Source organism: Elaeis guineensis, chromosome 5 (assembly GCF_000442705.2).
Source record: "Elaeis guineensis isolate ETL-2024a chromosome 5, EG11, whole genome shotgun sequence".
NCBI classification, from domain to species: Eukaryota; Viridiplantae; Streptophyta; class Magnoliopsida; order Arecales; family Arecaceae; genus Elaeis; species Elaeis guineensis.
The window spans coordinates 131,264,561-131,292,045 of record NC_025997.2 but is presented as its reverse complement, the minus strand read 5'-3'; the positions used below and the strand labels follow the sequence as shown (position 1 = coordinate 131,292,045).

The window sequence follows — 27,485 nt, the reverse complement described above, 5'->3', positions numbered from 1 at the left end:
CGAGCAAGCTCTCTATGATGCCGGCCTGAGTCTGGTCCCCCGAATAGGTATCGCCCGATTCCTCAGCTTTTCTTTTTGTTCGGCTTTAGGGTAGTTCTGGTCCGGCCTTTAACAGTGGTCGGTTTTGCAGGGACACCGCCGAGGATGAGGCCGACCGATGCCGAAATTCGTCAGTTTGCCGCCGCGAGGAAGAGGCCAGCGTCGGGGGCAGGCCCTTCGCGCCCTTCCAAGAGACCAGCCCCGGTCCCGCCAACCGTGGAAGCGTCGGCGACCGAGGGGTCGGAGCCGATTATAGCCCTCGCGGCTCCGACCGTCCGAGTCGAGGAGAGGCCGATCGAGGAAGTGGCCGAAGGAGTGTCGGCGGTTTCGCCGCCGCGGGTGGAGCCGGATGTCGTTCGGGAAGCCGAACATCGTCCGGAGGCGTCCGCTGGCGCAACGGGGGGCGCCGGGTCGAACTCCAGCGTCCCGTCGCTGCCAGCCCCGTCGGTCGGGGCAGCTGATCGGGGGAAAGCCCCGATGGAGCCCTCGGAGGAGGAGAGATCAATGCCCCCCAGCGCATACTACCCCGAGGGTGCATCGGCCTTGGCCGATCACAACCTTGCGAGGAGGTTGTGCCAGGGGATCCTCCTCCCTACCGACGTTCAGTCGTTGCGATCTCGGCAGGTGATCGAGATGCTGTCGCGGTTCTACCCGTCGATGGTGGAGGTAAGCTTCGCGTCACCTTTTCCCTTAAAAATTTTTGCTTGCCACATAATTCTGACAAAGCCTTTTTTCCGTCGGCAGCTGATCTTCACCATGTCCGAGTTGGAGGCCGGATACCGAAGGTTCGGCGACGTTCGGGCAGCCTTCAAGGAAAGGTCGGCGGCGGCCGAGGCCGAAAGAACGATGCTAGTCGACCAACTACAGGAGTCGGTCGACCGGGAGGCCAAGTTGACGGACGAGGTCTCCCGGCTTATGGCCGAACTGAAGTCGGCCAAGAAGGAGGCCAAGCACAAAGGTCGGGTCGTGCGTCGTCTTCGACGCGAACGGGACAGTGCCACCTCCGAACTCCAAGGGGAACGCGAGCAACTTCGGGTCAGCCTGGGGAAGCTCGCGGAAACCGAAGAGGACTTGTCCATCGCCCAAATCGACGCCGAAATTGCCAGGGCCGAGGCGGAGTTGGCGAAGGAGGAGCTGGCCCACATTGAGGACGAGGCACGGTCGGCGAGGGAGTCGGCCGATCGTGCGGTTGAGGACTTCCGGGCCTCCGACCGGTTCAAGGAGGAGATGCTTGAATCGGGCTTCGCCTCCTACCGGGTCGGGTTCGAAGATGGTCGGGATGCCGTCCATGCCTTGTACCCGGAGGTGGACGTCAGCCGAGTCGCGCCGCTACTCGTCGAAGAGGAGGGAACCGAAGAGGAGGCCGACCATCAGTCGGGAGGCATCATCCCAACGGAGGAAGTCGTTCCGGGGCAGGAGCCGACCGGAGGTCCCTTGCCGACTGAAGGACATCCTTCTGCCGCCGACCCAGCGCCGCTTATGGTCGAGACGCCGATTCTTCCCGATCCTCCGTCGGTCGAAGAGATTATCCAGGACGAATGATCAGTCCAGCCGACTGTCTTCCTTTTGTTTCTTTTTGAAAATACATGTAATCGGCTTCGGCCCGACTTTGTAATTTCTTTTAATCAATAAATGAAATTGTCTTCTCTTTTGCTTCTTGTTTGTAATGTTTCTTATCGCTGTAATGTCGAACCCTAGTCGCCAACTTAGAGAAGTCGCCAACTCGGGTAAGTCGGTAGGACTTAACCGGCTTGCACAGCTCCGAAGTAATCGCTATTCGGGCGCATCTGTTAAGTCGGGATCCGATCGAACCTGGTAAGGTTCGGTAGTCGGACTTCCGTAGATGCGTTCAGTCGAACATCGACCGGCGCAGTGTCGGGGGAGCGATAGTAAGTCGGATCCCCAAGCTCTTGCATCGGGTTCTCATGTCCTTCGACAGACGGTGGCGAACCGAGTGTCGTTCAGCCGGCCGCAAGTCGGTCGGCGAGTAGTGGGTGCGACTAAGGTCGCGTCATGTGATAGACGGTGGTAAGCCGAATATCCCTCGACCGGCCGTAGCCTGGTCGGAATGTCGCGGCAACAGCCGCGTGGGCTTTTAGCCTTTCTTCGGTCGGGGCCCGATCGATCAGTCGGCCGATGGATTCTGCCCGAAAATTCGACCGTAGAAGGAGTACAAACTCCCGTCATCGTAGATGCATCGGTCCGAGTAAGGGGCCGATGTGTCGTCGGTTCCAGGTCCGCGTCGATGCGTCGGGGCTGAGCGCCGATCAGTAGTCGAAGAGTTAGAACTCCGATTTTTCAAACTGAACTTGTATTCTGATGATTGAATTACAGAATTCACTGGTAATACAGCTTCAAGTTGTCGGCGTTCCAAGTCCGGGGAATGGTTTTTCCCTCAAGGGTTTCCAGCCGATAGGCTCTCGGCCCGAAGGTGTCAGCAACCTTGTAGGGTCCTTCCCAGTTGGGAGCCATCTTCCCTTGGTCCAAGGGCTTCGACACCTCCGCCTTCCTCAAGACTAGGTCGCCAGGTTTAAAGAGCTTTGGTCTGACCTTGGCGTTGTAGTACCGGGCGACCCTCTGTCGGTATGAGGCCATTCGGATTTGAGCCTCATCTCGCAGTTCGGGGAGGAGGTCTAGGTCGGCCCTCCGGCTTTCGGAGTTGTCCGGCTCGCGGTACTACTCGACCCTTGAAGATGGCAGGCCAATCTCGAGCGGGATCATAGCTTCTGTCCCGTAGGCCAAACTGAACGGCGACTCCCCGGTCGGGACACGGGGGGTCGTTCGGTAAGCCCATAGGACGGAGCCCAGCTCGTCGACCCAGAGACCTTTGGCTTCGTTCAGTCGGGTCTTGAGTCCATGGAGCAAGGTTCGGTTCGTCACCTCGACCTCGCCATTGGACTGTGGGTGCCCGACTGAAGTTAGTCGATGACGGATGTGGAACCTGGCGCAGAAGTCCTTGAAGTCTTGGTTGTCGAATTGCCGTCCGTTGTCGGTGATGATGGTGTGCGGCAATCCGAACCTGAAGATGATGGACTTTTGGACGAAGTCCTCCATCTTCCGCTCGGTGATCTGCGCCAAGGGCTCGGCCTCGACCCACTTCGTGAAGTAGTCGATGGCGACAACGATGAACTTCCTTTGGCCCGACGCCGGTGGGAAGGGGCCGAGAATATCGACTCCCCACTGAGCGAAGGGCCACGGAGCGACAATGGGAGCGATTTGGCTGGCCGGTTGGTGCTGAATATTGGCATACTTCTGGCATGGCTCGCACCTTCGGACCAACTCTGCCGCATCCTTTCTCATGGTCGGCCAGTAGTAGCCCTGTCGCAAGACCTTGAAGGCTAAGGACTTGCCCCCCAAGTGATTCCCACAAATTCCTTCGTGAACCTCTCGGAGAGCGTAGTCGGCGTCGGTCGGTCCCAAACACCTGAGCAGAGGGAGGGAGAACGACCTCTTGTAGAGTCGGCCGTCCATGATCACATATTGTGACGCCGACCATCGGAGTCGCTTGGCCTCCGCGGGATCTTTGGGACTGGTCCCGTCGGACAAGTACCGGACGATCGGGTCCATCCAACTTGGTTCGGACGTTAGCTGCTGCACTTCTTCGACCCGATCAATGCTCGGCTGTTGGAGGTTTTCGACAAACGTCCGACCCAAAGAATCATAGGCCGACGTTGCCAGTCTGGAGAGAGCATCGGCACGGGCGTTCTCCGTCCTGGGGATGTGGGAGATCTCGAAATACTCGAGGCGGGCCACGAGATCCTTTACCTTCTGAAGATACTTGATCATGGTCGGATCTCGCGCCTCGAAGTCGCCCTTGACCTGCCCCACGATCAGCTGAGAGTCGGAGAATGCCCGGAGGCTGTCGACGCCCAATTCCTTCGCCATCCTCAAGCCCGCGAGGAGTGCCTCGTATTCGGCTTGATTGTTGGAGGCCTTGAAGTCGAACCGGAGGGCGTATTTGGTGACTACCCCGTCCGAGTTCGTGAGCAGGAGCCCGGCCCCGCTTCCCTGAGCGTTGGAGGCTCCGTCGATGTGAAGTACCCAGGTGGAGATCGGGTCCCGCTCAGAGACCGAATCTCGTCCCGGGCCTTCAGCTCCCGACCTTTTGTCGGTCGTCGGGCATTCGGCGATGAAGTCGGCCAAGACCTGAGCCTTCAAGGCAGGCCTTGGTCGGTACTGAATGTCGAACTCGCTAAGCTTCATTGCCCACTTAGCGAGTCGTCCGGATGTGTCGGGTCGGCGCAGTACGGCCCTCAGGGGCTGGTTGGTGAGTACCACGATGGCGTGGGCCTGGAAGTATGGGCGGAGCCGTTGCGCGGAGACGGTCAGGGCGAAGACCATCTTTTCCGTCTCTGAGTATCTGGCTTCGGCGCCGTGGAGCACTTTGCTGATGTAGTAGATGGGCTGATGGGTTCGGCACTCGTTTTCCCGAACGAGCACCGAACTGATCGCCTCAGAAGATGTGGCCAAGTAGAGATACAAGGTCTCCCCGACCTGCGGCTTTACGAGCAGCGGCGGGGAAGCCAGGTACTTTTTCAGGTCTTCAAAGGCCTGTTCGCACTCATCCGACCAAGAGAAACCATTCGCCTGGCGCAAGGTTTTGAAGAACGGGAGGCACCTTTCAGCTGATCGGGAAATGAATCGGCTGAGAGCGACGATTCTCCCGTTCAGTTGTTGGACCTCCTTCTTGGTGTTCGGATGATGCATGGCGAGGATCGCCTTTATCTTCTCAGGGTTGGCCTCGATCCCTCTCTGAGAAACGAGGAATCCGAGGAACTTCCCCGAGGTCACCCCGAAGGCGCATTTGGTCGGATTGAGCTTCATTCGGTGTCGTCGAAGGGTGCGGAAGGTCTCCTCGAGATCCTGAACATGGTCCGGGATCTGCGTGCTCTTCACCAGCATGTCGTCCACATACACTTCCATGTTGCGGCCGATCTGGTCTTTGAAGACCTTATTGACGAGTCGCTGGTAGGTGGCACCGGCGTTCTTCAATCCGAAGGGCATCACCCTGTAGCAGTAGAGGCCCTTGGGGGTCACGAACGCGGTGTGCTCCTCGTCTTCAGGCACCATCCGGATCTGATTGTACCCGGCGAAGGCGTCCATGAAGCTGAGCAGTCGAAATCCGGACGTCGCATCCACCAGCTGGTCGATCTTTGGGAGTGGAAAGCTATCCTTCGGGCATGCTCGGTTGAGGTCGGTGTAGTCGATGCAGATCCTCCACTTCCCGTTGGTTTTCTTGACCATGACGACATTGGCGAGCCAATCGGGATACGTGGATTCCCGAACGAAGCCCGCTTCGAGCAGCTTGTCCACTTCCTCGTCGATGGCCTTCTGCCTTTCTGGGGTGAAGGACCTTTTCTTCTGCCTCACCGGTTTCATCGTCGGATCGATGTTGAGTCGGTGAGTCATTGTTTCCGGAGGGATGCCCGACATATCAGCTGCCGACCATGCGAATATGTCGGCGTTGGCCGTCAGGAGCTCCGCCAGTCGGTGGCGTTCGGCGTCGGGCAATTGAGACCCGACCCAAACTTTTCTGTCGGGATTTTCTCCTATCGGGATCGCCTCGAGTTGCTCGGCCGGCGAACCCCGCTCTTCCTCCTCCCGTTGATCCAGTTTGTCGATTGTCAGGGGATCCTTTGTCTCGTTGCTTTGGGCGGAGATTTGAAAGCATCGTCGGGCGAGCTGTTGATCTCCGCGCATCTCCCCGACTCCGTTTCTGGTCAGAAATCGAACAAGGAGATGGTACGTCGAGACGATCGCCCTGAGGGCATTCAGTCCGGGTCGCCCGAGTATGGCATTGTAGGCCGAAGGGACTTGGACGACCGCGAAGATGAGGGAGACCGTGCTTTGCCGTGGTTCGGTACCGACCGTCACGGGCAGGGTGATTTCTCCTTCTGTCGTGACGGTGTCTCCGGCAAAGCCGATCAAGGGCGTGGAGACCCCACTAAGTCGATCCGTCGGTAGTCGCATTCGGGAGAAGGTCGAGTAAAACAAAACATTTGTCGAACTTCCATTATCAACAAAAATTCGTTTTACATCGTAATTGGCTATTGTCGCCGACACAACAACAGCGTCGTCGTGGGGAGTCTGGATGCCCCGAACGTCGTCTTCCGCGAAGGTGATTACATCGTTCGATCGTGGCTTTTTCGTCGGCTCCCCCCCTGTAGACGTCCCCGATCCCAGCCGCTTGGAAATCATGTTGATGACTCCGGCCGTCGGCTGGTTAGTCGGTGCCTCTTCAGTCGGCTGGGGGCGTCGATCGGCAGTCGGTCGGGTCGGCGGACCCTTTCGAAACTTGCTGAGATACCCTCGGCGGATGAGATTTTCGATCTCGTCCTTCAACTGGATGCATCGCTCGGTGTCGTGGCCGTGGCTCCGATGGAACCGGCAGTACTTCCGATGGTCGAGGCCCTTTGCCTTCAGAGGCGGAGGCCGTCGCAGGTATTCCTTCCCTTCGATCTCCATCAAGATCTGCGCACGGGGAGCGGAGAGAGGAGTGTAGGAGTCATACCTGGGACGCACCGACCTCGGAGTCTGTCGGCGGGGTGATTTTTGGATCTGTCGGGGTGGAGAAAGCCGACTACCGGCCGTCGGCCTGCTTGGTTCGGCGGGCTCCCGACCTTTTCTTCGCTTCTCCTTCGGACCCCTGGGCTCGACCAAGCGTCGGTCGGACGCTCCTTCGTCCGCGCGCATATACTTGTATGCGCGCTCCAGTAGCTCGGCGTATGTTCGGGGGAGGGTCTTGTCCAGAGAATAAGTAAATCGGGACGGCCTCAGGCCCCTCTTCATGGCTGAAACCGCCATGTCTTCGTTGAGGTCCCGGACCTCGAGCGTGGCAGCGTTGAATCGCGCCACGAAGTGTCGGAGCGTCTCGTTTTCCCCCTGCTTGAGGGAGAAAAGGCTATCCGACGTTCGCGGCGGCTTTCGGCTGGTGCTGAAATGGGCCACGAACGAGTGCTCGAGCTGCGCGAAGGAATGGATACTGCCCGATCGAAGACCGGAGTACCAAGCCCTGGCAGCCTTGCGAAGTGTGGCGGGGAAACCGATGCAAAAAAGAGCGTCGGTTGCCCCTTGAATTGTCATGAGAGCTTTATAGCTCTCGAGGTGGTCGACTGGGTCGGTGGAGCCGTCGTAGGGCTCCACGTGCGGCATCTTGAACCGACTGGAAATCGGCTCGTCGAGGACCAGTCGGGAGAGAGGTTGGGCGGTCTGGAAGTCGACGTCGTTCGAAGACTTCTGGCCGTCCATCTGCAATTGGGCGAGTCGGCGGTCGATCTCCTCGAACCGTCGCTCGTAGTCGTCCGCTCGTCGATGCTGGGAGACCCCAGGAGTGGAGCCTCCGGAAGACTCTGAAGGAGAGGCCGACGGTGTGCGCGGCCGCTTTTCCTTCCTCGCCCGTTCCAACGGGGAAGGAGAGGGCCGCTGGGACCGTCGGTCGTCGCGCCGAGGTCGACCCTCCTCCTCCCCGTGGGAGCGCTGTTGGGAGTGCTCGCCTGGAGGCGGCAGGGGTCGGCGCGACCGTCGGCGGCTGCTCCTGGAAGGCATAGGCCGGGCCGCCGGTTGTTGCTGGAGGCTTTTGACTGCGTCGGTCAGTACGGTCATCTGCCGTACGATGGCCGCAATCTGGGCCTCCGTGGTCACTGCAGGGCGCGGAGAGCTAGGCTCCGCCGCCGGTGGTGGTGGAGAGGCCTCTTCCCGGCGGGAAGAGCGCCTTGCCGACCCAGTGACTCTCGATCGTTGAGCTCTTGTCTTTGTCATGCTGTCCCCTACCTGGCGCGCCAATCTGTTGCGGCCAATCGCCTCGTCGCCCGATCGCCGGGAAGCGTGCACCTGCAAAAGGAAGTCCGCACTGACCGAAGGCGGCTCCGGCGGGGACCCTCCGACGGTCAAGTCAGAGAGGTGACTGGGCAACAGTGAAATGCAGACAGAGAGCTCTGAGAGGGAGAGAGGGAGAGAGAGGAGCGAGCCTGCGTATGTGGGAGAGACGGGCGGATCGATCCCTTGCACTGTTGCCTTCCCCGGTATATATAGTAGAGCACGGTATGGCGCCATCATTAATGGCGCGGACAAGTGAGGAACTGTCAACTCACTGTAGGCTGTCAGAGCCGCCGTGAAAATGTCATGTCGCCGTGTAGCCGTCTAATCACCAGGGTTGACCCGGTTCTCGGCGGGACAATGCCCCTAGGTAACTGTGCCGCATGTCCGTGTCAGAGCTGACAACGTCTGGCGGCCGTACGGCGGTTGGTGGAGTCGGCCGACCCAGGGTCGGTGGCCAGCAGAGTGGCGTCGGACTCCTCCGTCGGTCGGCGAGCTTCATGTGGGTCGGCTACCGGACCTCTGGGTTTAGTCGGTCGGGAATGGACCGTGGAATGGCTGCAGTTAGCCGCTGATGGCGTCCGTCGGCCTGTCGCCCGACTTACGATCGGCCAGTCAGAGTCGTCCGTCGGGTCGTCGGTTAGTCGGCCGGGCTGCCAGGTCGGGCCCTCCGATAGCCGGTTAGTCGGGCCGCCAGACGGTCGGGCCCTCCGATAGCCGGTCGGTCGGTCGGTGGGTATCCCCCAACAATACTTTCCGTTGACTCTTGCAAACCAAATAGAGTTTCAAGAGTTTTGATTATATATAGTAGACAAATGTAATATAATAGCTGCTATAACCATTATAAATACTATTATTTCAAACTCTCGGTTTTGATACATTGACTAACATAAAACCCATATGTTACCCAAAATACAGTTTTTTCTCCTTTTCAACTATCCTTAAAATATAACTTGCAATAGGTATAAGGGAATAGATGAAAGAAATAAAATAGAATATAATGGACATAAGATCATAATTACTTTATAAAATAATTTTTTGATATTAATATTTATGATACATAATCAATATACAAATTCTAATAGCATATGTATATCTATTATTAATATAGATAAATGATACATTACTCTAAGATAATTAGATCATGATTCGGCATGTGAATAATAAGAAATAGAAAAAATATTGCATCCAGGAGTTATTTAAATACAATATAGCATGGTCACTGGTGGTTATACTTTCACTTTTAAATAAGATCATGATCATAAAGATAGGAATAAAATATTAATACAATCCAATAACCTTTGCAGCATATGGGTAGTTTACATTATTAGCATTTTTCATTAATACTAATATACATTAAGTTATTAATAATATTATTAATTTTGTATTAATTTAGTAATAATGAAAATTTTCTATTTAATATTTTTTAATAAGCTAATAAGCTTTTTATTGGTGATGCTATATTGTTATATTTTAACAAAGAACCATATTAACATAACATCCACATGAGAGTGCAACCAAAACCTCTATTTTAGTATACATAGATACATACATGCATACATATATGTATATATATATTACATGTGCAATTGGGAGGGCGTATTATCTTTTTCTCAAAAAAACATGCACATCTTTGATATACGCTTGGGCTTTTTTGAATTCTTTATTAGAAATTACAGAAATATTTTTCTAAAGTTATACTTTTATTGTTTCATTAGTTTCTTCAGAATTTTGAAGTAATAATATCTCTTTTTTCTTTTGAGATCAGGAGAAATCAATCTCCAACTTCTATCTTATGCCTCCCAAATCCCTTCATGATTGGCTTCAATCGAAATGGAACTCTCAAAATCTTGCCTAAGTGGCAAGAAGCAATATAATCCAAGCAAGTGCCTGATGGTTCAAGTAGTAATATCAAGCTCCTTAGAACTAACTTATGAGGAGGAGTACATCAAAGCAGAGAGTGGCTAATCTAAGTGGAAGTATATCCAAGCAAGAAGTCATTAATTTAATGCATCAAAGTTTGCTCAGCCTACTTGCTAAAAAAAAAAGACCTTCTTGTTGGACCTAATATTCTAAGTTTTATGGAAAGATTTATACCAGTATTTGCAGCAAGCAGCTCATCGAGTCACAACCATTGTGCCAACCATGAATGGTTGTGATTGTAGAACCCTCTCTTCCTAGACCAGTGCGGATGGGAGAGGATCCACAGCTCCACGTGCTATGCATATGTCTTCCCGAAAGGAGGGGTTGTGGGTGGTGAGGAGGAAGAGAAGAGAAAAGGATCAGTGTACGTACCTATTATAAAAAAATGATAAGCATAAATAGTTTGGCTAGCACACCTTTTGCATCGAAAGTCAACATTTGACTTGAAAAGATCATATAAGTTACGTACGTAGCTTGGCTAAAATCTCTGGCAGGGTGTTATAGCCCAAACCCGTTTCAGCCCAGCAGATTAAAGTCCAAAATGAAAAAAAAAAAAAAAAAAAACAGAGGAATTCAATATAGGGAAGAAGACTCCCGATGGGAGTCTCTTTCTCCGACGAAATTCGGACGGAATCAGGACTCCTAGGACCCCTCGGAGTCCTAGGGTCCTCTATAAGTAGACCCCTCCCCCTTGAGACCGAAGAACGGCCTCCTCCCTCTCTCTTTCTCTCCGTTTTTTCCGAAGAAGAGCCGCGGACACCGTTGTGAATTCCGTCGTGATTGCCCGCCGACGAAGTCCCAAGAGGCCGAGGTAAGTTCTTCTCTTTTTTTCCCCTCTTCCTTCCTCTTTCCCCCGTGCGTTGTGCGCGGTGGCCGGCGATGAACGTCGCCGATCTACCGATGGGAAAGAGACTCTGTTTTTGAGTCTCTTTTCTTTGAAATCTCCGACGCCGGCGATCGGAATTGACCGCCGGCCCTGTTTCCTCCGTGACCGAGGGAGATGGCCCGTCGGCCGCCGGCCTCCGCCGTGGCAACCACGGCCCGAACGGCCGATTGAGGCCTGAGGACAAGAGTCCTCTGTTCCGGTGCGGGAAGAAGAAGAAGAAAAAAAGAAGAAAAGAAGAAAAAGAAGAAAAAGAAAAGAAAAAGAAGAAAAAGAAAAGAAAAAAAAAAAGGGCTGAGAGAGAGAAACTCTCTTTGCTCTCTCTCTCTCTCTCTTTCTCTCTCTAGATCATAGGATTTATGGAATTAAATTATTATTAAAAAAAAATTAGCAATAAAAATAAAAATAAAATTAGGGTGTCCATGGGTTAATTCGAAAATCGGGATGCTGTCGACGAATTGATCCTAGTGGAGACATTAGATTTTAATAATTTAGTTATTTTTAATTTGATAAAAATTTGATTTAAAATATGATATTTGACGTATCAGGTTCTGAGAAGGATTTTCGAGATCCCCAGAATTTTTAGTTTGGACTTTCTTTTGAGGTAAGTAGTGTTTACTTTTACTGAATTTATCTGGTATATTATGAATTAAATAAATTTATGCATGCTTGCGATTGAAATTATTTATTGAAATAACTGCTGAAAATTATTTATGATTGAAGTTATTTGTTGAGTAATTATTATGATGATATATGATCTCAAAGAATGTTATAATTGATTTGACTCGAATATCAATTAATTTTATTATTCTTAAAAATAATATATGAATTGGAAGACGATATGAAATTGACAACCTGACTGTGTTGAGGACCCCGCCAATGGGAGCATATACGTTGGCAATTGACTGTCCTGAGGATTTATGTCGCCAGTGAGACCAGCGACATGTCGTCAGATAGACCAGCGACAAAACCACCAGCTAGACCAGCGGTTCCAAAGGACTTGGCTGCCAGATGATTCGCAGCCCACCGCAAGCAGATACGCGGTATTATGACCCTGCCACAGGGATAATGTGGTCATAGTCATGGTTGGTAAGAAGAATTTAAGAAATTGATGAATTTAAGAAGAAAGGCATAATTGGAAATTATGATGAATTGACTTTTATATATGATTGACAGTATGATTATGAATTCATGAAATTACATATTAATTTGTTATGCATAGTATTATTTGCCTGATTATTCGGTCAAAGGTATACACTGCTTACTGGGCTATTTAGCTCATGATAAGTTTTATGTTTTTCTTATAGATCCGAAAAATTAGCATGATGCGGGTTTTCGGTTGGGAGAGCGATTAGAGATGGAGTTAATTCATTGATTTAGGATTTTCTCAGAATTGATTCAAGACATTTAGTTTTGTTTTTGGTATTGACTTTGTCAGACAGTTACTTTCTTTTGAACACTTAGTTTTGATTTGTTATTTGAACCAAGGTTTGATTATTGAATAAAAAAAATTTATTTAACTATTTGTGAAGATATCATGATAAGATGCCTTGCATGCTTATGGGAAAAGTATTCTATAAGTATGCGGCAGTTGCCATGACCCTCGATTCACAATCTCGGGTCGGGGGCGTGACAATTAATATGGTATCAGAGCATAAGTAGATAGATAGAGACATGTAGAATAAAGTGAGTGATGGATAGACATTAGGAAATTGAAAGGTTAAGTTATGATAATTATGATTTGACTTGTCACAAGTTATAACCTTATTAAGGATAAGTTATTATCTCAAATCTAACATAGGTCAATATGCCTCCGCGACGAGCGAGGAATACTCAAGGAACGGTAGGAGGGACATCAAATTCACTTGGCGATAATACTCTCCAATTAAACAGCGGTACAACTCAGCAGGAGGGAATCCATGATCCTACCAGAAATACTCCGACAGCACAGGAGCCGAACATGACTCAACTAATGCAAACTCTGATCGGAGTAGTTCAAACACAACAATAGTTACTTCAACAACAACATGCACAGCCACATCAGCATTTTCCACCGGCACCTGGACATGGAGAACATCCGATGCAAAGAAACAATATCGTCGAATTTAAGAAGCTAGCCCCTCCAGCCTTCAAAGGGACCATCGAGCCACAAGAAGCAGATAACTGGATTATGGAAATGGAGAAGGCCTTCGCCGTGCCAGAATGCCAAGATGAAGAGAAGATCCGCTATACAGCATATCTGTTACAAGGCGAGGCATACAACTGGTGGAGTATACTGGAACAAAAATATGAGCACGATGGGATACCACTCACTTGGGAGAGATTTCGAGATGAATTCTTTGACAAGTATTTCCCCCGAAGTGTCAGAATACAGAAAGAACAGGAGTTCATTCACCTGAGACAGGGTAACAGATCCGTTGCAGAATATGAAGCCAAATTCACGGAGTTAGCCAAATTTGTTCCGAGACTAGTTGAGATTGAGCAAGACAGAGTACACAAATTTGAAATGGGACTAAAGATAGAAATCAGGAGACAGGTTGTACCCTATGAGCTAACTACCTATGCCTCAGTTGTGAACAAAGCTCTAATAATTGAGAGAGAAGCTAATGAAGCTCATGCGGAGCGTGAACGGAATCAGAAGAAGAGAAATAGGTTTAGTGGAACTCAAGGACGAAACCAGAACAATAAGGTTCCAGCAAAGAAGCCAGCAACTGATAAGAATCGTGAGAATGAGACAGCTAAATATTCGAGATGTGGCCGAAGAGAGCATGAGACTTCTAATTGCCCATGGAATACTGGTTCGTGTTTTAGATGTGGCCAGAAAGGACACAAGATTGCAGATTGCCCGCAGATGGACGAAAATAGATCAACACAGGCAAAGGACGGAGGTCAAAGGCCGAAAACTCAAGGAAGAATCTATGCCCTCACACAACAAGATGCTCAGGCCTCCAATGCTGTGGTGACAGGTACCATTCCTGTATCTGGTATTCATGCTTCAGTTTTGTTTGATTCTGGTGCTACACACTCCTTTATATCCACTACTTTTATTAGACAGCATGGTATAGGTTGTGAACCCATGAAAACCAAATTATATGTTGAGACACCAATAGGTGGTATTTTGAGTACCGAAAGTGTGTGCAAATCCTGTAGTATTAAGATAGGAGAAAGAGAATTACCAGCAGATTTGGTGGTCCTGGATATGCATGATTTCGATGTCATTCTAGGAATGGATTGGCTGGCTACATATCATGCCTCTGTGGATTGTCATGGAAAGAGAGTGAATTTTCACATACCGGGAGAATTAACTTTTAGTTTTGATGGAAGTACAGGAACCACCCCTCCACGTATTATTTCACTTGAACAAGCTAGACAGATGATAAGAAAGGGATGTAGAGGTTACCTAATATCAATAAAGAATAAAGAACATGATGAATTGAAGTTACAGGATATTCCTATCGTAAATGAATTTTTGGACGTATTCATTGATGATTTAGTCGGACTACCCCCAGATAGAGAGATTGAATTTACTATTGAGTTGGCACCTAATACCAATCCGATTTCCAAAGCTCCTTACAGAATGGCCCCTATGGAATTAAAGGAGTTAAAAGATCAATTACAGGATTTATTGGATAAAAGTTTTATAAGGCCTAGTGTATCTCCTTGGGGAGCTCTAGTCTTATTTGTGAAGAAGAAAGATGGTAGTATGAGACTCTGTATCGACTATAGAGAATTGAATAAAAATACTATCAGAAATAAGTATCCACTACTCCGAATTGATGATTTGTTTGATCAGTTACAAGGTGCACAAGTCTTTTCTAAAATTGATCTTCGTTCAGGGTATCATCAGTTAAAAATTAAAATAGAGGACATACCAAAGACGGCATTTAGAACTCGTTATGGACATTATGAATTTTTAGTGATGCCTTTTGGGTTAACCAATGCTCCAGCAGCCTTTATGAATTTAATGAACAGAATATTCAGATCTTATCTTGATAAATTTGTTGTCGTATTTATTGATGATATCTTGATATATTCAAGAAGTAAATTGGAGCATGAAGAGCATTTACGGTGTGTACTTCAAATATTGAGGAAAGAAAAACTTTATGCCAAATTTAAGAAGTGTGAATTTTGGTTGGACAAAATAGCCTTTTTAGGACACATCGTATCTAAAGATGAAATTTCTGTGGATCCAGCAAAAGTGGAAGCTGTGATGCAGTGGAACAGACCTACAAATATTTCTGAGATTCGAAGTTTTTTGGAAATGGCAGGGTATTATAGACGATTTGTAGAAGGATTTTCCCGCATAGCTGCACCTTTGACTCGTCTTACTCAAAAAGGGATTAAATTCGAGTGGTCTGAAGTTTGTGAACAGAGTTTTCAAGAATTAAAATAACGATTAGTGTCATCCCCTATCCTTACTATACCAACAGGAGATGAAGGTTTCATAATTTATAGTGATGTATCTAAAAAGGGACTCGGATGTGTTTTGATGCAACATGGTAAGGTAGTAGCACCGGTAAGATTCCTATTGCCGCAGGATGATATCCCGAGCAGGTCTCAGGTCAGGAGGAGCACAGCATACGACGGAGATGGGATCGAGCAGCCTGGCTCGACTCTCATGTTTGCCCATCCATGATCAGCAGGCGATTGCCCCAGGGTATGGGGGCGAGGAGATCCAGAAGCTCTCGGAGTTTTGGAGGAGACCGAATATCGAGTCGAGGTGGAGATTGTTAGGATTTGACGCCTCAAGATTTAGCCCACATTGAGCCCACAGCGAGGTTCGCGGCGAAAAATGGAGTCCAACGAGACCAAGATCACCTGAATCGGAGCTCGGATGGAGGAGATACGAGCTTTTGAAGTCGGTACGAGAATCGAGGCGGCGGAGGATCGCCGGCGACCGGCGGCGGGCGGCAGCGGTGCGGCCGCAGGCGGCGGCGCGCGGGACGCACGTCCCAGGCCCGCGCAGGACGCGCGACCCAGGCCCGCGTGGGACGCGCGACCCAGCGGCCTGCTGGCCCCTTGCCCCGGTCCACCGTGGACCGAGTGGTCCACGGCGCGGTCTGTGGACCGCGTGGGCGTTTCCCACGCGTTTCTCGCGGTCCACGGCACTATTCCGTGGACCGGAGCGCGATCCAACGGCCCAAAGGGCTCCCGGTCTTGATCCGACGGTTCAGGAGGTTTTTTGGCTTTGTTTAGGACTCCTAATCCCTCTCTAATCAAGTTTTAAACCCAGGTTTAAGCCTTTAAAAAGGCCTGAGACGAAACAGAGGGGAGTGGGCTCGGGTTTTCTCGCCGCCGTACGAATCAGAGGAGAGAGAGAGGAGAAGAGAGAGGCTAGGGCGCTGAGAGAGAAGGAGCAGGAGGCTCCTGGACAGCGGTCGTCAGGCTCTTCAGGGGTTCAGGGGGGTCTCCAAGAGAGAGAGAGCTTTTGTGAGGGGAACTTCAGGTGAGAGAGAATTGGGTGTATAAGGGTTGAGGGTGAGGTCTCCTCTTGTAAAATTTCTTTTTCGTAGTGAAGTTTGCATGCCCCGTGGAGACGAATCCTTTTGTGACTGATCCACGTATTTTGATTGTTTTTCATTTTATTTTGTTTCTTCTTTCTTCCTGTTGCATCGCGTGATACTGAAAGGATCTTGAAAGGTGGTGTCCTGATCAGACATCCACCCAACAAACTCTAAGCAAAACAAGTCATTCGAGTAGACACAATTCGAGCAGAACCGGTCATCCGCAACTCAGGCCAAACTTTGATGACAACACATTCCAACACCTGTTGTACTATTACTTAAATGTTCTTGAGAAATGAAAAAAATGATTCGCAGCAAGAAGAGGACGCGCGTAACCAAAATTTGGTTATGTTAAGAAAATCTGCGACGGCAAGCCAGATAAAAATGACCATCCTCAGATTTTGTCTCCATCAATGTCGTGTTCTGGGATCGTTTGTTCCGTCCATTGCTTCCTGTGCCGGAGGCATTTGTAGAGGCAGTTGTATTTGGTAGTTGGTAATATCTGGCCGGTTCATGACGCATTGAATGACCGTTTGATGATGCACCAAACACTGTGATTTAGCTGGACTCTTTCTTTGTTTATTTTTTTTGGCCGCTAGGAGTTAGATAAGGTCGCCAAATAGTTGGGAATATGGAATAATAGGGAGTGCTTGTGTAAGTCTACAAGATGAGCTGTCAAATTTGTGGATGATGGCAAGGATCCCAACAACCCCGCCAGCGGGGAGCCTATGGTATAGGGTGCCATCCAGCCCTTGATTGATGATCAAACGCCGGCCACTCCGAAACTGTTGTGTGGGACCTCCGATTCATGTCCAAATGTCTAAATCCGAGACTAGAGAGGCACAGAATAAACGGAGCGAGCGGGCAAAGTTCAAGCTTGCTTTAAATAAAGCACCTCCAAGTCTCACTCGTTTGAAAGGAGGGAGGGAGCGTGCGGCCACGATCAATGAACCGGTAAGCCTGGGCCCATTTCCTAACCCTTCTCCTTTTTTGTCCAACACTCTAGAGGATAAAGAACTGAGAGAGGTTCGCCAGAGAAGAAGGCGAAGAGGACTCGTTTGTAGCTTTTCCCAATATCTCTTCTCAATTCCTTCCATGAGGAAGCTCTGTCCAAATTTTGACCGAGAAGATGGTCTGGATACCGTCCTCGAAGTCCCCATCCCTGAAGAGATGTTCGCGTCCGGAGGCAACACCAGGGGCCACAAATCTCTGGGCACCACCATGAAGGCGTGGATGCGATCCCGTCACTCCCATGTAGACCGGTCTGCGCCCTCTCCTCTCGGCAGAGGTGCCGAGCTCCAGCTCATGCTCGGTGTCATCGGCGCGCCCCTCGTCCCGCTCCACGTCCAAACCCATAAATTCTCTTTCAGTCACCACCTCAAGGAGGATCCGATGGTAAGTCTTCTCCCTTTATTTAAAGGCGCAAAGCCAGCCGTTGTGGTGATCTCTCTCTCATTTTTTCTTCTTTCTCTTTTCCCTTTTTTCCCCCGAATAAATGGCAGGAAGCATCAATGGCAAAATACATAATAAAGCAATATATCGCGGCGTCAGGCGGCGAGCAAGCATTAAACTCGGTGAGTAGTATGTACGCCATGGGGAAGGTACGGATGACTGCGACGGAATTCCGAACAGGCAATGGCGATAACACCGGCCATGCCAACAAGAAGGCGAGTAAGGGTGGTGGTGGAGGGGAGATGGGAGGGTTCGTGCTGTGGCAGAAGAAGCCGGACTTGTGGTGTCTTGAGTTAGTAGTTGCCGGATGCAAGATCAGCGCTGGGAGTGACGGCAAGGTGGCATGGAGGCAGACACCATGGCATCAGTCACACGCCTCCAGGGGACCGCCACGACCCCTTCGCCGAACCCTTCAGGTACCTTACAAAACAACGCAAACGGTCTCCATCTATATTAATTTTTTGTACCAAGGGAAGCACCCAATCCTGACCCGAATTGTCACCCTTCCAAGTATCCCCTGCCCGTCCCCATTATGTATGCTAGTGGTTGGTCATATGTAAAAGTTGAAACAGAGAGGACTTGTACCCCAACCCCCTCCAGGAAAAGAGGGGGGGGGGGACAGAGAGAAGGATCGTACTGCTTAAGTTTATTTACAAGGCACTTTGATTAGAAGGTTCACCATTCTTGGCAATCACTTGCCTTGATTCATGTTCCATCTGTCCAGACTGTCCTTGCGCTTGTTTGTACATGGTATCTTCCCCTGCTAGGAAGCCACGGATGACAACCGCCCACCCAACCCAATGTGAAGCCATGTTTAGACCACACATGACCGGGCCGGTGCAGGCATGTAAGCAGGTTGGCCTTTTAAGGCGGCGGCCGTGTTGCTGCACCCAGCCTTTGGTGTTCATACTATTGATACACCAAGTCCCCACTCTTACGATTGGCACCAAACACCTCCTAATCAGAACTCAGAAGGCCGTCTCCTTTGGTCGTTACAATAATCCTTTTTTTTTTTTTTTGAATGAAAAGGGGGCAGGAATAGCCACTCAACTTTTATTGAAGATTAGAAGACAAAAAAAAATACAGTTGGTATTTACAATAATCTTAATCTAATTATTTTGTCTATTTGGCATTACAGGGCCTTGACCCTAGATCCACGGCCAACTTGTTCTCCAATGCTGTCTGCATTGGCGAGAAGGCAATCAATGGCGAGGACTGTTTCATTTTAAGACTTGACGCTGAGGCCGCCGCCCTGCAAGCTCGAAGCAGTAACAACGTGGAGATCATCAGGCACACGGTGTGGGGCTACTTCAGCCATCGCACCGGGCTGCTCGTCCAATTGGAAGACTCCCACCTCCTTGGAATCAAATCAAGGAGTGAAGAGAGTGTCTACTGGGAAACCACAATGAAGTCACTCATGGAAGACCACCGGCCCGTGGATGGCATCTATATCGCACATGCTGGTCGAACTACCGTATCCTTATTTAGGTTTGGTGACACCAACGATGGATGCACAAGGACGCGCATGGAAGAGACGTGGACCATAGAAGAGGTGGACTTCAACATATGGGGTCTGTCCATGGACTGCTTTTTGTCCCCAGGGGACCTGAAAGAGGAGGAGGAGGGTTGTGATACAATGGTGCAGAACAAGCGTCCACCTATCAGATCTCAGGCCCCGTTCAAGATTGGTCCTTCTAAGGTTGCTGCACTCGACCCATATGACTTAGATTAATGAAATGGAGAAGGAAGACGGGAAGCCATGACTTGAATATCATATGTCGTGCAAACGTGGTAGCAGCGTAAAATATTTGAAATGGTGGGTGCGTTAGAATTCTTCAGGTCTAGAAATTAATCTAATTGAGCTCATAATGTGCTCACATTTTCATGGCAGTCATATATATATTTTACGTCTGTATAGATATCGTTAATATAGTTCAGAGTATTTGTGCGTATCAGGATTTCACTGCTCTCTTGATGATTTAGAGTTTTTGTTTGTTGGCTTAGACGAATCAATATGCCAAGCACCTGGTGCTGTATGATACTTGATAAAGTAGCATAAAGCAGCAAGCTATGAGCTGATGGTGTAGTAGTAGCGTATGGCAGTGGGCCAATGTACGAATTGACGAAGAACCAGATTTCGCTTGGGTCTCTTTTGTCTGATGGAGGCATCTACATCAGGCTTCTAATTGTTTGATGAGGACAATCACGGTAAAGACAAAGTTAAAACAGGGAAAATACTGGAAGTACCAACCCGTGATCATGATCAATGTTTCCAAAAACCAAGTGATTCTGGTGTCTCAATGTGAATGAATTGATAATTTTGTATCCCGTTATATTGAATGCCAGTAGTCCAACCAAATTTGGTTGGCCTGAAGGACAAATGAACCAGCTAGAATTCTGTCCTCGTAACTTAAAAACAAAGTGTTTGCCATGTGTAAAGGAGAACCTTTGGCTTTCTTTAAATCCTTACTGTCTTTTTTTTCTTTTTGAATGTACTTTAAATCCTCACTGTCAACACTGCACGAGAAAAAGAGAAAAAAAGGATAAAAAGATTATGTTCTATTATTTTCTCAAGACGCAATATAGTACAAAGATCCTTACTGCCTTTTGAGACGAAGATTCTTCTAATGCTGTTCACATTAATATGAGTGCTGCTTCCCTACACTTATTTCCGCGCTCACAGGACCAGTCCATATGGCAGTCAGGGATCAACACAGTACATGCCTCACACGAATAACAGGCAGATCCTATGTATCGGTCTATTAATCACCACACGCGGGTGCTGGGAGTGGGGGAACAAGTGGTGCGATGAAGCATTTTTCTTCATATAATACAACAACATGGAGCCACGCATCGTAGCCCACATTTTGGCCACAATGGGCTTCAAGTACCACATGCCAGCAAATATGAAACAGCTATACGCGGAGGCAGGTCCCCTTGATTGTATCTACTTATTGGCACGTAGCAGAAAGAATTCAAAGCGCAAGCCAAGATATTATACCTTTCGCTCAACGGATCGGCAGGGGCATTTAAGCTCTCCCAACAGGGGAAAGAGGTGGATGGTTTGGTACGTAACTCCCAGGCACCTTCCTCCTATTTTCAGCAATTATATGTTCCTGTAAAGTCTGTCCTTCCACTGAGCGAATGGTTGACTCCCTGCTATGAACGATAGCTATGCAAATTGCAAAAGCCTGCGGTAAAGCAATGGATGACCTGAAATCAACTGTATACAGTCCCTCTTTGAAAGAAACCATACTGAAGGCATGTTTGCTCTCATGAGACCCACCCTGAGAAAGATCGAATTATACAAGCTAGTAAGTTCAACTGATAAACTTTAAATAGCAAAGAATCTATCCCACAAAAAAAGTAGTAAAAATCTAATTGCCATACCTGAACGAACAATTCAAATCGGTGAGTACCATCAGTGGTGCAACTAGCTTGGACCAAATCCGAGCTCCTTTTCTCTTGATTGTCAGTCAGGACAGTTAGCATGCAACCTTCATCCCAGCCACCACAATCGCACGTTCCGCCTGATTTCCATCTTTGGATCAAAGGGGAGGGTTCTCCTTTATCTGACAAGCCATGAACCCCACTTGGAAGTATGGCTATAACTGTAGATACGGATGAATTGCCATTATTCTGATCAACCTGCTGACCACCTCGTGCGCAACGGGAACATACATTTTCTTCCAAATTTACTGGTGACGAGTACTTGCATTTGCTGCAGTGTACTAAATGAACCCTAGAACTTTCCGGCTTCTCTCGAGGATCCTGGGCAATTATGGCTGCAAGCTCATTATTACACAGAGAACTAACAGATTTATGGGATGTTGGTGCCATCTCAGAACCAAACAAAACAAATTCTCTCACAACAGAATGGCTCTTGGAATCATGATTGGTGAGCATGGAACATGAAACCTTCAACTGGCCAATGACATTAGAGAGCAGCCCATGTTTCTTAGTCTTGCTTGTAGGGTTAATCCACATTCCACTTTTCTTCTTAACTTCATGAACAGAGAATATTGTATAAATGCATTTGCAATTGTCGTTATTAGATATGCTTTTCTTACTCACTGTGGCTGCAAGAATATCACTATCACTAGATGAGAACATAAACAGAGGTAGTCCATTCTTCCAAGCCAGTTGCAAAAGAGCTTGCCTTGTTGAAGCCAACTGCCCCTCATCTTTCTGTGACCCTCTGCTATTGTTGAGCACCTTATGTGAGGAGTTCAGATTTTCCTGTGAATGCCAAATGAAATTAAGGCCTGTATCAGATGAGTTGCGTGGCCCATATGATAATGCTAATTCTTCCCTCATCAGAGGCTTACCAGCATCATTTAGCTTTTGAGAGTTATGAATGGATGAGGCTGCAATTGGTCCAGAAAAATAAATGTGGTTCTTTGGCTTAAGTAATGGATCTAATATCCTCTTAAATGGGCTGCGCCTACCTTTGTTAGTTGCAGTTGCCTTGTCCTCATCAGACCTTTCTGGACATGCAAGTGATTTTGATTGTTGTAAAGATGAATCTTCCCATGAACTTCTGCTTGTAGAAGTTGGACCAGCACTTGACAAACAGTCAGGCAATTTTGTTCCTTTTGCAGTGGTTGCCTTTTCTTCAGCTTGACCTAATTTATCATCTTTATTAACTTGAAATTGCTCACAAAAATTGCGAGTAAATTGGTCATGTTTCCTATTTTGGCCTTCTGCATTGGTGACCTGAACTTTCTTTTCTCCAAGAAGATTGCTGGCTGATGCAGGTAAATCGGTAAAAATGGTGCAAGGGAGTCGACATGAGTGGGGAACATGACGAGATTGATAGGTGGACTGGATATCATCGGGAAATCTACCTGAAAAACTGTTGCGATGTCCCTCTGTTGGCATTCCATCATGAGATACAGATGACTCAAAGCTACTACATCTTGCACGAACACTCTGCTCGAGATGATCCCACATGCACTCCTTGTTCTGAAACAAAGCTCGGTATTGCTTTTGTTCTGCTTTCTTTGATCTACCATCTTCAGCCTCTACTGACTTGAGCATTTCTGAGGTATCAACATCTTTGGAAGTTGCACATGAAGTGCTCGAGTCTGGAGGTAGGGACATCTTACGAGACGTGCCACTGAAGCCTGGATATTTTCTCTTGTCTTTCAAATGCTTGTGCCTCATATAATTGGTACCTGTACCACGATCTGCATCTAGATGCATGGTTGAAGTTTTTGGATCCTGAAAATCCATGACATGTTCAGAACTTCTATTCTCCATCAACCGTGTTTGAGTTCCCATAACAGATGGATTTTGATAAGCATTCCCGAAAGCAGATTGCTTCCTTCGAGGAATAGGGCTACCTGTGCTTCCATGAGATTGGACAGATGATCCAAATGTAGAAAATGAAAAGGACTGATCACAAGTAGATGAAGAATTTTCACCTCTCTCATTTGCCATTTGTTTCTGATGGTATGTCCACTTCTCAAGAAGCCCCCAATCAAGAACTCCAACATTCAGTGCCTTCTCCTGAATGCTGTCTCTTGTCTCCATGCGCTGGAGATAACTTGGAACCTTTGACATGTGTTTGACCAGTTCTTCAGCTCCAGCTGCTTTTGTGCTGGGCCAAGGCTTTTGATAGCTCCCAGAGGGCATAGAAGAGACTGAGCCCACACTGGAAGCTTGCAGATCTGAAACTGTCATTACATTGAGCTTTGCAGTTTTCAAGGCCTTATCCTTCTCTCGCATTTTTATATGCCTGATTTGTCTGGGGTGTAATTCTCTCTCCTTTGATGATTTTGAGAACTGATGCTGAAGCGAATTTCTCCTTTCTTGTGCACCAGATTCCATTACTCTGGTTTCCCCATGCGCTGCTTCATCTGTCTGCATTGTTGAAGTCATGACTATAAAGTTCCAAGCATGTAAAGAGGAACCCCACTATCAGTTCTCATGATGGTACACAACATTCCATCATCATTTCTTTAACTGAAGGTGAGAGGGATTGGCAGATCCTCTGCTTGCACTCACTTCAACATGCTAGGCTACGCTGCTGAAGATACAGAGGCAAGTTTGAACATTACATGTTGCACAATGGTTGCAATGCATCAAAATATGAAGTTGCTACAACACATTGGCTGATCTGGAGAATGGGGGTCTATTCTAAAGAACATGAGAACGGATCATTACAAAATCAATATAAGGAAGTAAATTTGAGCCACTTCAATGAAATCTGAGGGGAAGTCAGAAAAACTCCATGCATTGCATTAAAGATTTTAGACATTACAGAGGTCCTCGAGCTTTTAGAATCTGGGGATATCAAGAAGGCCAATCAAATCTCAAAAGAGATCGATCCCATCCTCCACCCACCTACTAATGAGATATTAACCTCTATGTGAAGTTGCATCGACAGATACAAAACCCAAAATTAACCTAGACCTACCTCCTCAGTAAATATTCAAGACAATTTTTTTTGATTCACTGCAAAGCAAACAAATCCAGAAACGTCCAATCTGACTATCATCTTAATCATGGTCCATTTCCCCTTCCTCCTTTTTCCATGCACCGCTTAACGCCTCAAACGAAACCCATCCTCACAGAAAAGCCCTTTCTTGTCCCGAAATGTATAATAGAAGAAAAAGACGAAAGAAGGGGTAGCACTCATTAGCTACGGAAGACCAGATCAAGAATTCCAAGCAAACATTACATATACTCGAAGGAAATAAGCGGGAAGAAACATTGCACAAGCAAGATCAATCAAATATAAAAGAAATCAAAAAAAAATAAAATAAAAGAAATCAAGATCAGGGAAATCAAGTCGTACCGGAGTGAGAAAAGAATCAGAAGGATGAAAGACTTGGATCTGCTTTGCCTCCCCACTTCCAATTCTTCCTTCAGAAGAGTGTATCCCAGATTAAGTAGCCTTGGGAGCAAAGGAAAAGAGTCCAATGCAGCCTTGGGAGTAGACTAACGCCTCTCTTCTTTCTCTAAATCTCTCTATCCCCTTCTCCTTGGAAATTTGCTGTCTGCTTCCCAAGGGGAAGATCAGATTTTGCAGAGATCTGCTCTTGTTTCAGGTCCACAAGAAGGAATCCGGAATCATCCAAGAGAGAGGGTCAATGAAAGAAAGCAGAAAGGAAATAAGAAGTGGTGGGGTTACCATGTAATAATGGTAGTTATGGGGGTGCATGTATGGTTGGTTGGTGGATCTGCGTTCGGCTAAGGTGCTCCTTTCCTTGCTAAATGCGAGGTGGGAACGAAAAGGACGGCTCCGGCCGGGCCCGCCTCCCGCGCTTGCGTTAGAAACTGGGCGCAAAGACGATCGCGGGCCCCCCGGGAGCAGTTACGTGGCGATGGGTTCTCCCTGGAGTTGCGGTAAGAGGCCACATCGTATTCAAAAAAAAAAAGGATAAGTCGCCACATCGTTGGATTGGGAACTGGGATTCCTGGCGTGATCCTTTCCGCACCGCCTTGCTTCCTACCATTTTCGGTTTTTTTTCTTCCAACTTGCATTATCGCTGCAAGCTAACATTCTAGACTGTAGAGCAACCTTTTTCATGGTTTTCATAACATTCTTGCCGTTAACAAGTACCGATCCCGGAGTCTTATGTTATTCCTAATTATTATCATAATATAACTAAAGTTGGAGCATCATCTCAATATTTAAGTATGCAACAAACACTCATTATTAGCTGAATTCATAATTTAATATAGAGATGCACATTATGAAGATACCATTATACCAACCATTATGACAATTATATTTTATTATTGAAATAGGTATAGCATACATCAACCAACCGTTTGTTACACGGGCTTGTGATACAATAATATTATTGTGTTGCTTGAATCCGTCGCACCAAAAATATAAGAGGAATTATAAAAGAAAAATGACTCGTTTGACTATGCTCGTGTTCCTACAAGTTGCAGTATGAAGGTACCCCGCATGCTTATTCTAAGAAATGTCATGGTAGGAGGTTAAATTGACTATCAAAATGTCAGCTACCAACTTGATCTTATTCCTATTTGTTTTGTAAGCTTGCCATACAAAATGAGAACTATGCTAAAGATTACAAACAGGCGATTACAAAACGAGAGATACCTACTTGAATCTTAGGAACTATGCATTTTTGTTATTTTTTACTCGAAGAGGGGCCGTGAGATCAAAAGAAATATGTCAAAATTCAAGGTGAATGCCAAACGTGTTACATGAAATTGTCATCCGAAAAATATATTACGTGATGATGAAGAGAAACCATTCAAAAGTAAAATGATGAAAGGTAACACGCAGTGAGATATAAAAGTCATATTGGGGTACATATGGTATGATTCCTAATGTTTTCGGTATGATGAAGCTAAAGATTTCCAACGATTTTTTGAATCCTTTCAAAGCCCGCTACGATTATTTCTTTTGGGTCCCTTTCAGCAATCATGTTTGCTGGGCCACCTCTACAAGCTCAGAAGAGAAATCTTGCTTGGATAGGATGTCTTGAGGAGCTCGGAGGCAGGGGGAGAGGAAAATAAAAGCAAAAAAAAAAAAAAAAAAAAAGGGAAAAGAAAAGAAAACGAGGCCTCAAAGCCTATGTGAAAGTTGAGATCTGGTCACTAGTGTAGCCCATAAAGATGACTTAAAGCTGAACCGTGGTATTGATGCCTCCAATACTCATCAAGAGAATCCTAAGACGAGGAGCACCATCAAAGAATGAATAGGTTGTGGGAAAGCTGTGGATTACTAAACAAGTCCTGCTGGTTCGGGAGACGGTGGAATATGTCTGGATCGTGGACACGGAGATAGAAACTTTGTGGTGGTTAATTCGGATCATAATTAAAGTTGATGATGGGCCAGGCCCTGGGCCTAAATTATATTTAATTTTAGTTGAATTTTGGGTCAAGTCTATTTAAAATTAGATATTTCCTATGACCAAATCTAACCCATGATCAGCTCTAATTAGTATATTATTAAATCATTCAAAAGGTCCAAGCGTGTAACATGAACTCAAGTTCTTTCCTCCATGTTGAGTGACGATAATGGATCTTATACACCCATTTCGATGCTTATCGTGGCTAATTGGTCATGTTTGTTAGGTGAAAACGTAACGCGTGAAGAAACTGACCTCAAGCTTGTCATTGCATCTCCTTCGGTTTGCTCGGAGAAAAGATCGTGCTTTTCAGCGGCAACTCAAGCAGAGAGATAAGGGCCTAAGACCATGTATATTGGGTGGATCTTTGATCAGGACATCATCTCTCAAGATCTTTTCAATATCACACGATGCAGCAGGAAGAAAGAAGAAATAAAATAAAAGAAAAACAATCAAAATACGTGGATCAGCCACAAAAAGACTCACCTCCAAGGGACATGCAAACTTCACTATGAAAAAAAAATTTTAAAAGAAGAGATCTCACCCTCAACCCTTGTACACCCAATTCTCTCTCACTAGAAGTTCCCCTCACAAAAGCTCTCTCTCTCTTGGAAGACCTCCTGAACCCCTGAAGTGCCTGGCGACCGCTGTCCAGGAGCCTCCTGCTCCTTCTCTCTCAGCGCTTCTGCCTCTCTTATCTCGGATTCCGTACGGCACGAAAAACCGAACCTCCGCTTTACTGTTCATCCACGGGTCCTTTTAAAGGGTTAAAACCTAATTAGATTAGATTCAAGAGTCCTTAATCAATCCAAATCAGGTTCTGAACCGTCGGATCAAAAAATAGATCAACCCACGCCCTTCGATCACGACCGGTCCACAGAATAGTATCGTGGACCGCACGAAACGCTTGGGAAATGCCCGCGCGGTCCACAGGCCCAACCGTGGACCGTCCGGTCCACGGTGGATCGGGGGAAAGGGCCAGCAGGCCGCTGGGCCTGGGCCGGCCCAATCCCGCGCCCGGCTGGGCCGTGC

The 27,485-nt window shown here is 47.6% G+C and overlaps 2 protein-coding genes across 4 annotated transcripts; one reads left to right on the top strand and one right to left on the bottom strand.

The window, feature by feature from the left end:
• Positions 1–17,063: 17,063 nt before the first annotated feature.
• LOC105046320 (uncharacterized) lies at positions 17,064–19,568 on the top strand. The gene is made up of 3 exons (XM_010924878.4): positions 17,064–17,559; positions 17,667–18,032; positions 18,755–19,568. The coding sequence occupies exons 1-3, from the start codon at positions 17,260–17,262 to the stop codon at positions 19,346–19,348; spliced, it is 1,260 nt and encodes a 419-aa protein (XP_010923180.1). The 5' UTR covers positions 17,064–17,259; the 3' UTR covers positions 19,349–19,568.
• Positions 19,569–20,158: 590 nt separating this feature from the next.
• On the bottom strand, positions 20,159–24,863 carry LOC105046322 (uncharacterized). 3 transcript variants are annotated; one of them, XM_010924881.4, is made up of 4 exons: positions 24,419–24,863; positions 23,043–23,647; positions 21,007–22,961; positions 20,159–20,903 (listed from the first exon to the last, which is right to left on the bottom strand). In XM_010924881.4, exons 2-4 carry the CDS (start codon positions 23,497–23,499, stop codon positions 20,646–20,648), a joined length of 2,670 nt encoding a protein of 889 aa, XP_010923183.1. In that variant the 5' UTR covers positions 23,500–23,647; positions 24,419–24,863; the 3' UTR covers positions 20,159–20,645. The 3 variants fall into 3 exon arrangements, with proteins under 3 accessions (XP_010923183.1, XP_010923181.1, XP_073114734.1); XM_010924879.4 differs by having other exon boundaries at positions 21,007–23,647; positions 24,419–24,862; XM_073258633.1 differs by having other exon boundaries at positions 21,007–23,644; positions 24,419–24,862.
• Between the last annotated feature and the right edge of the window lie 2,622 nt (positions 24,864–27,485).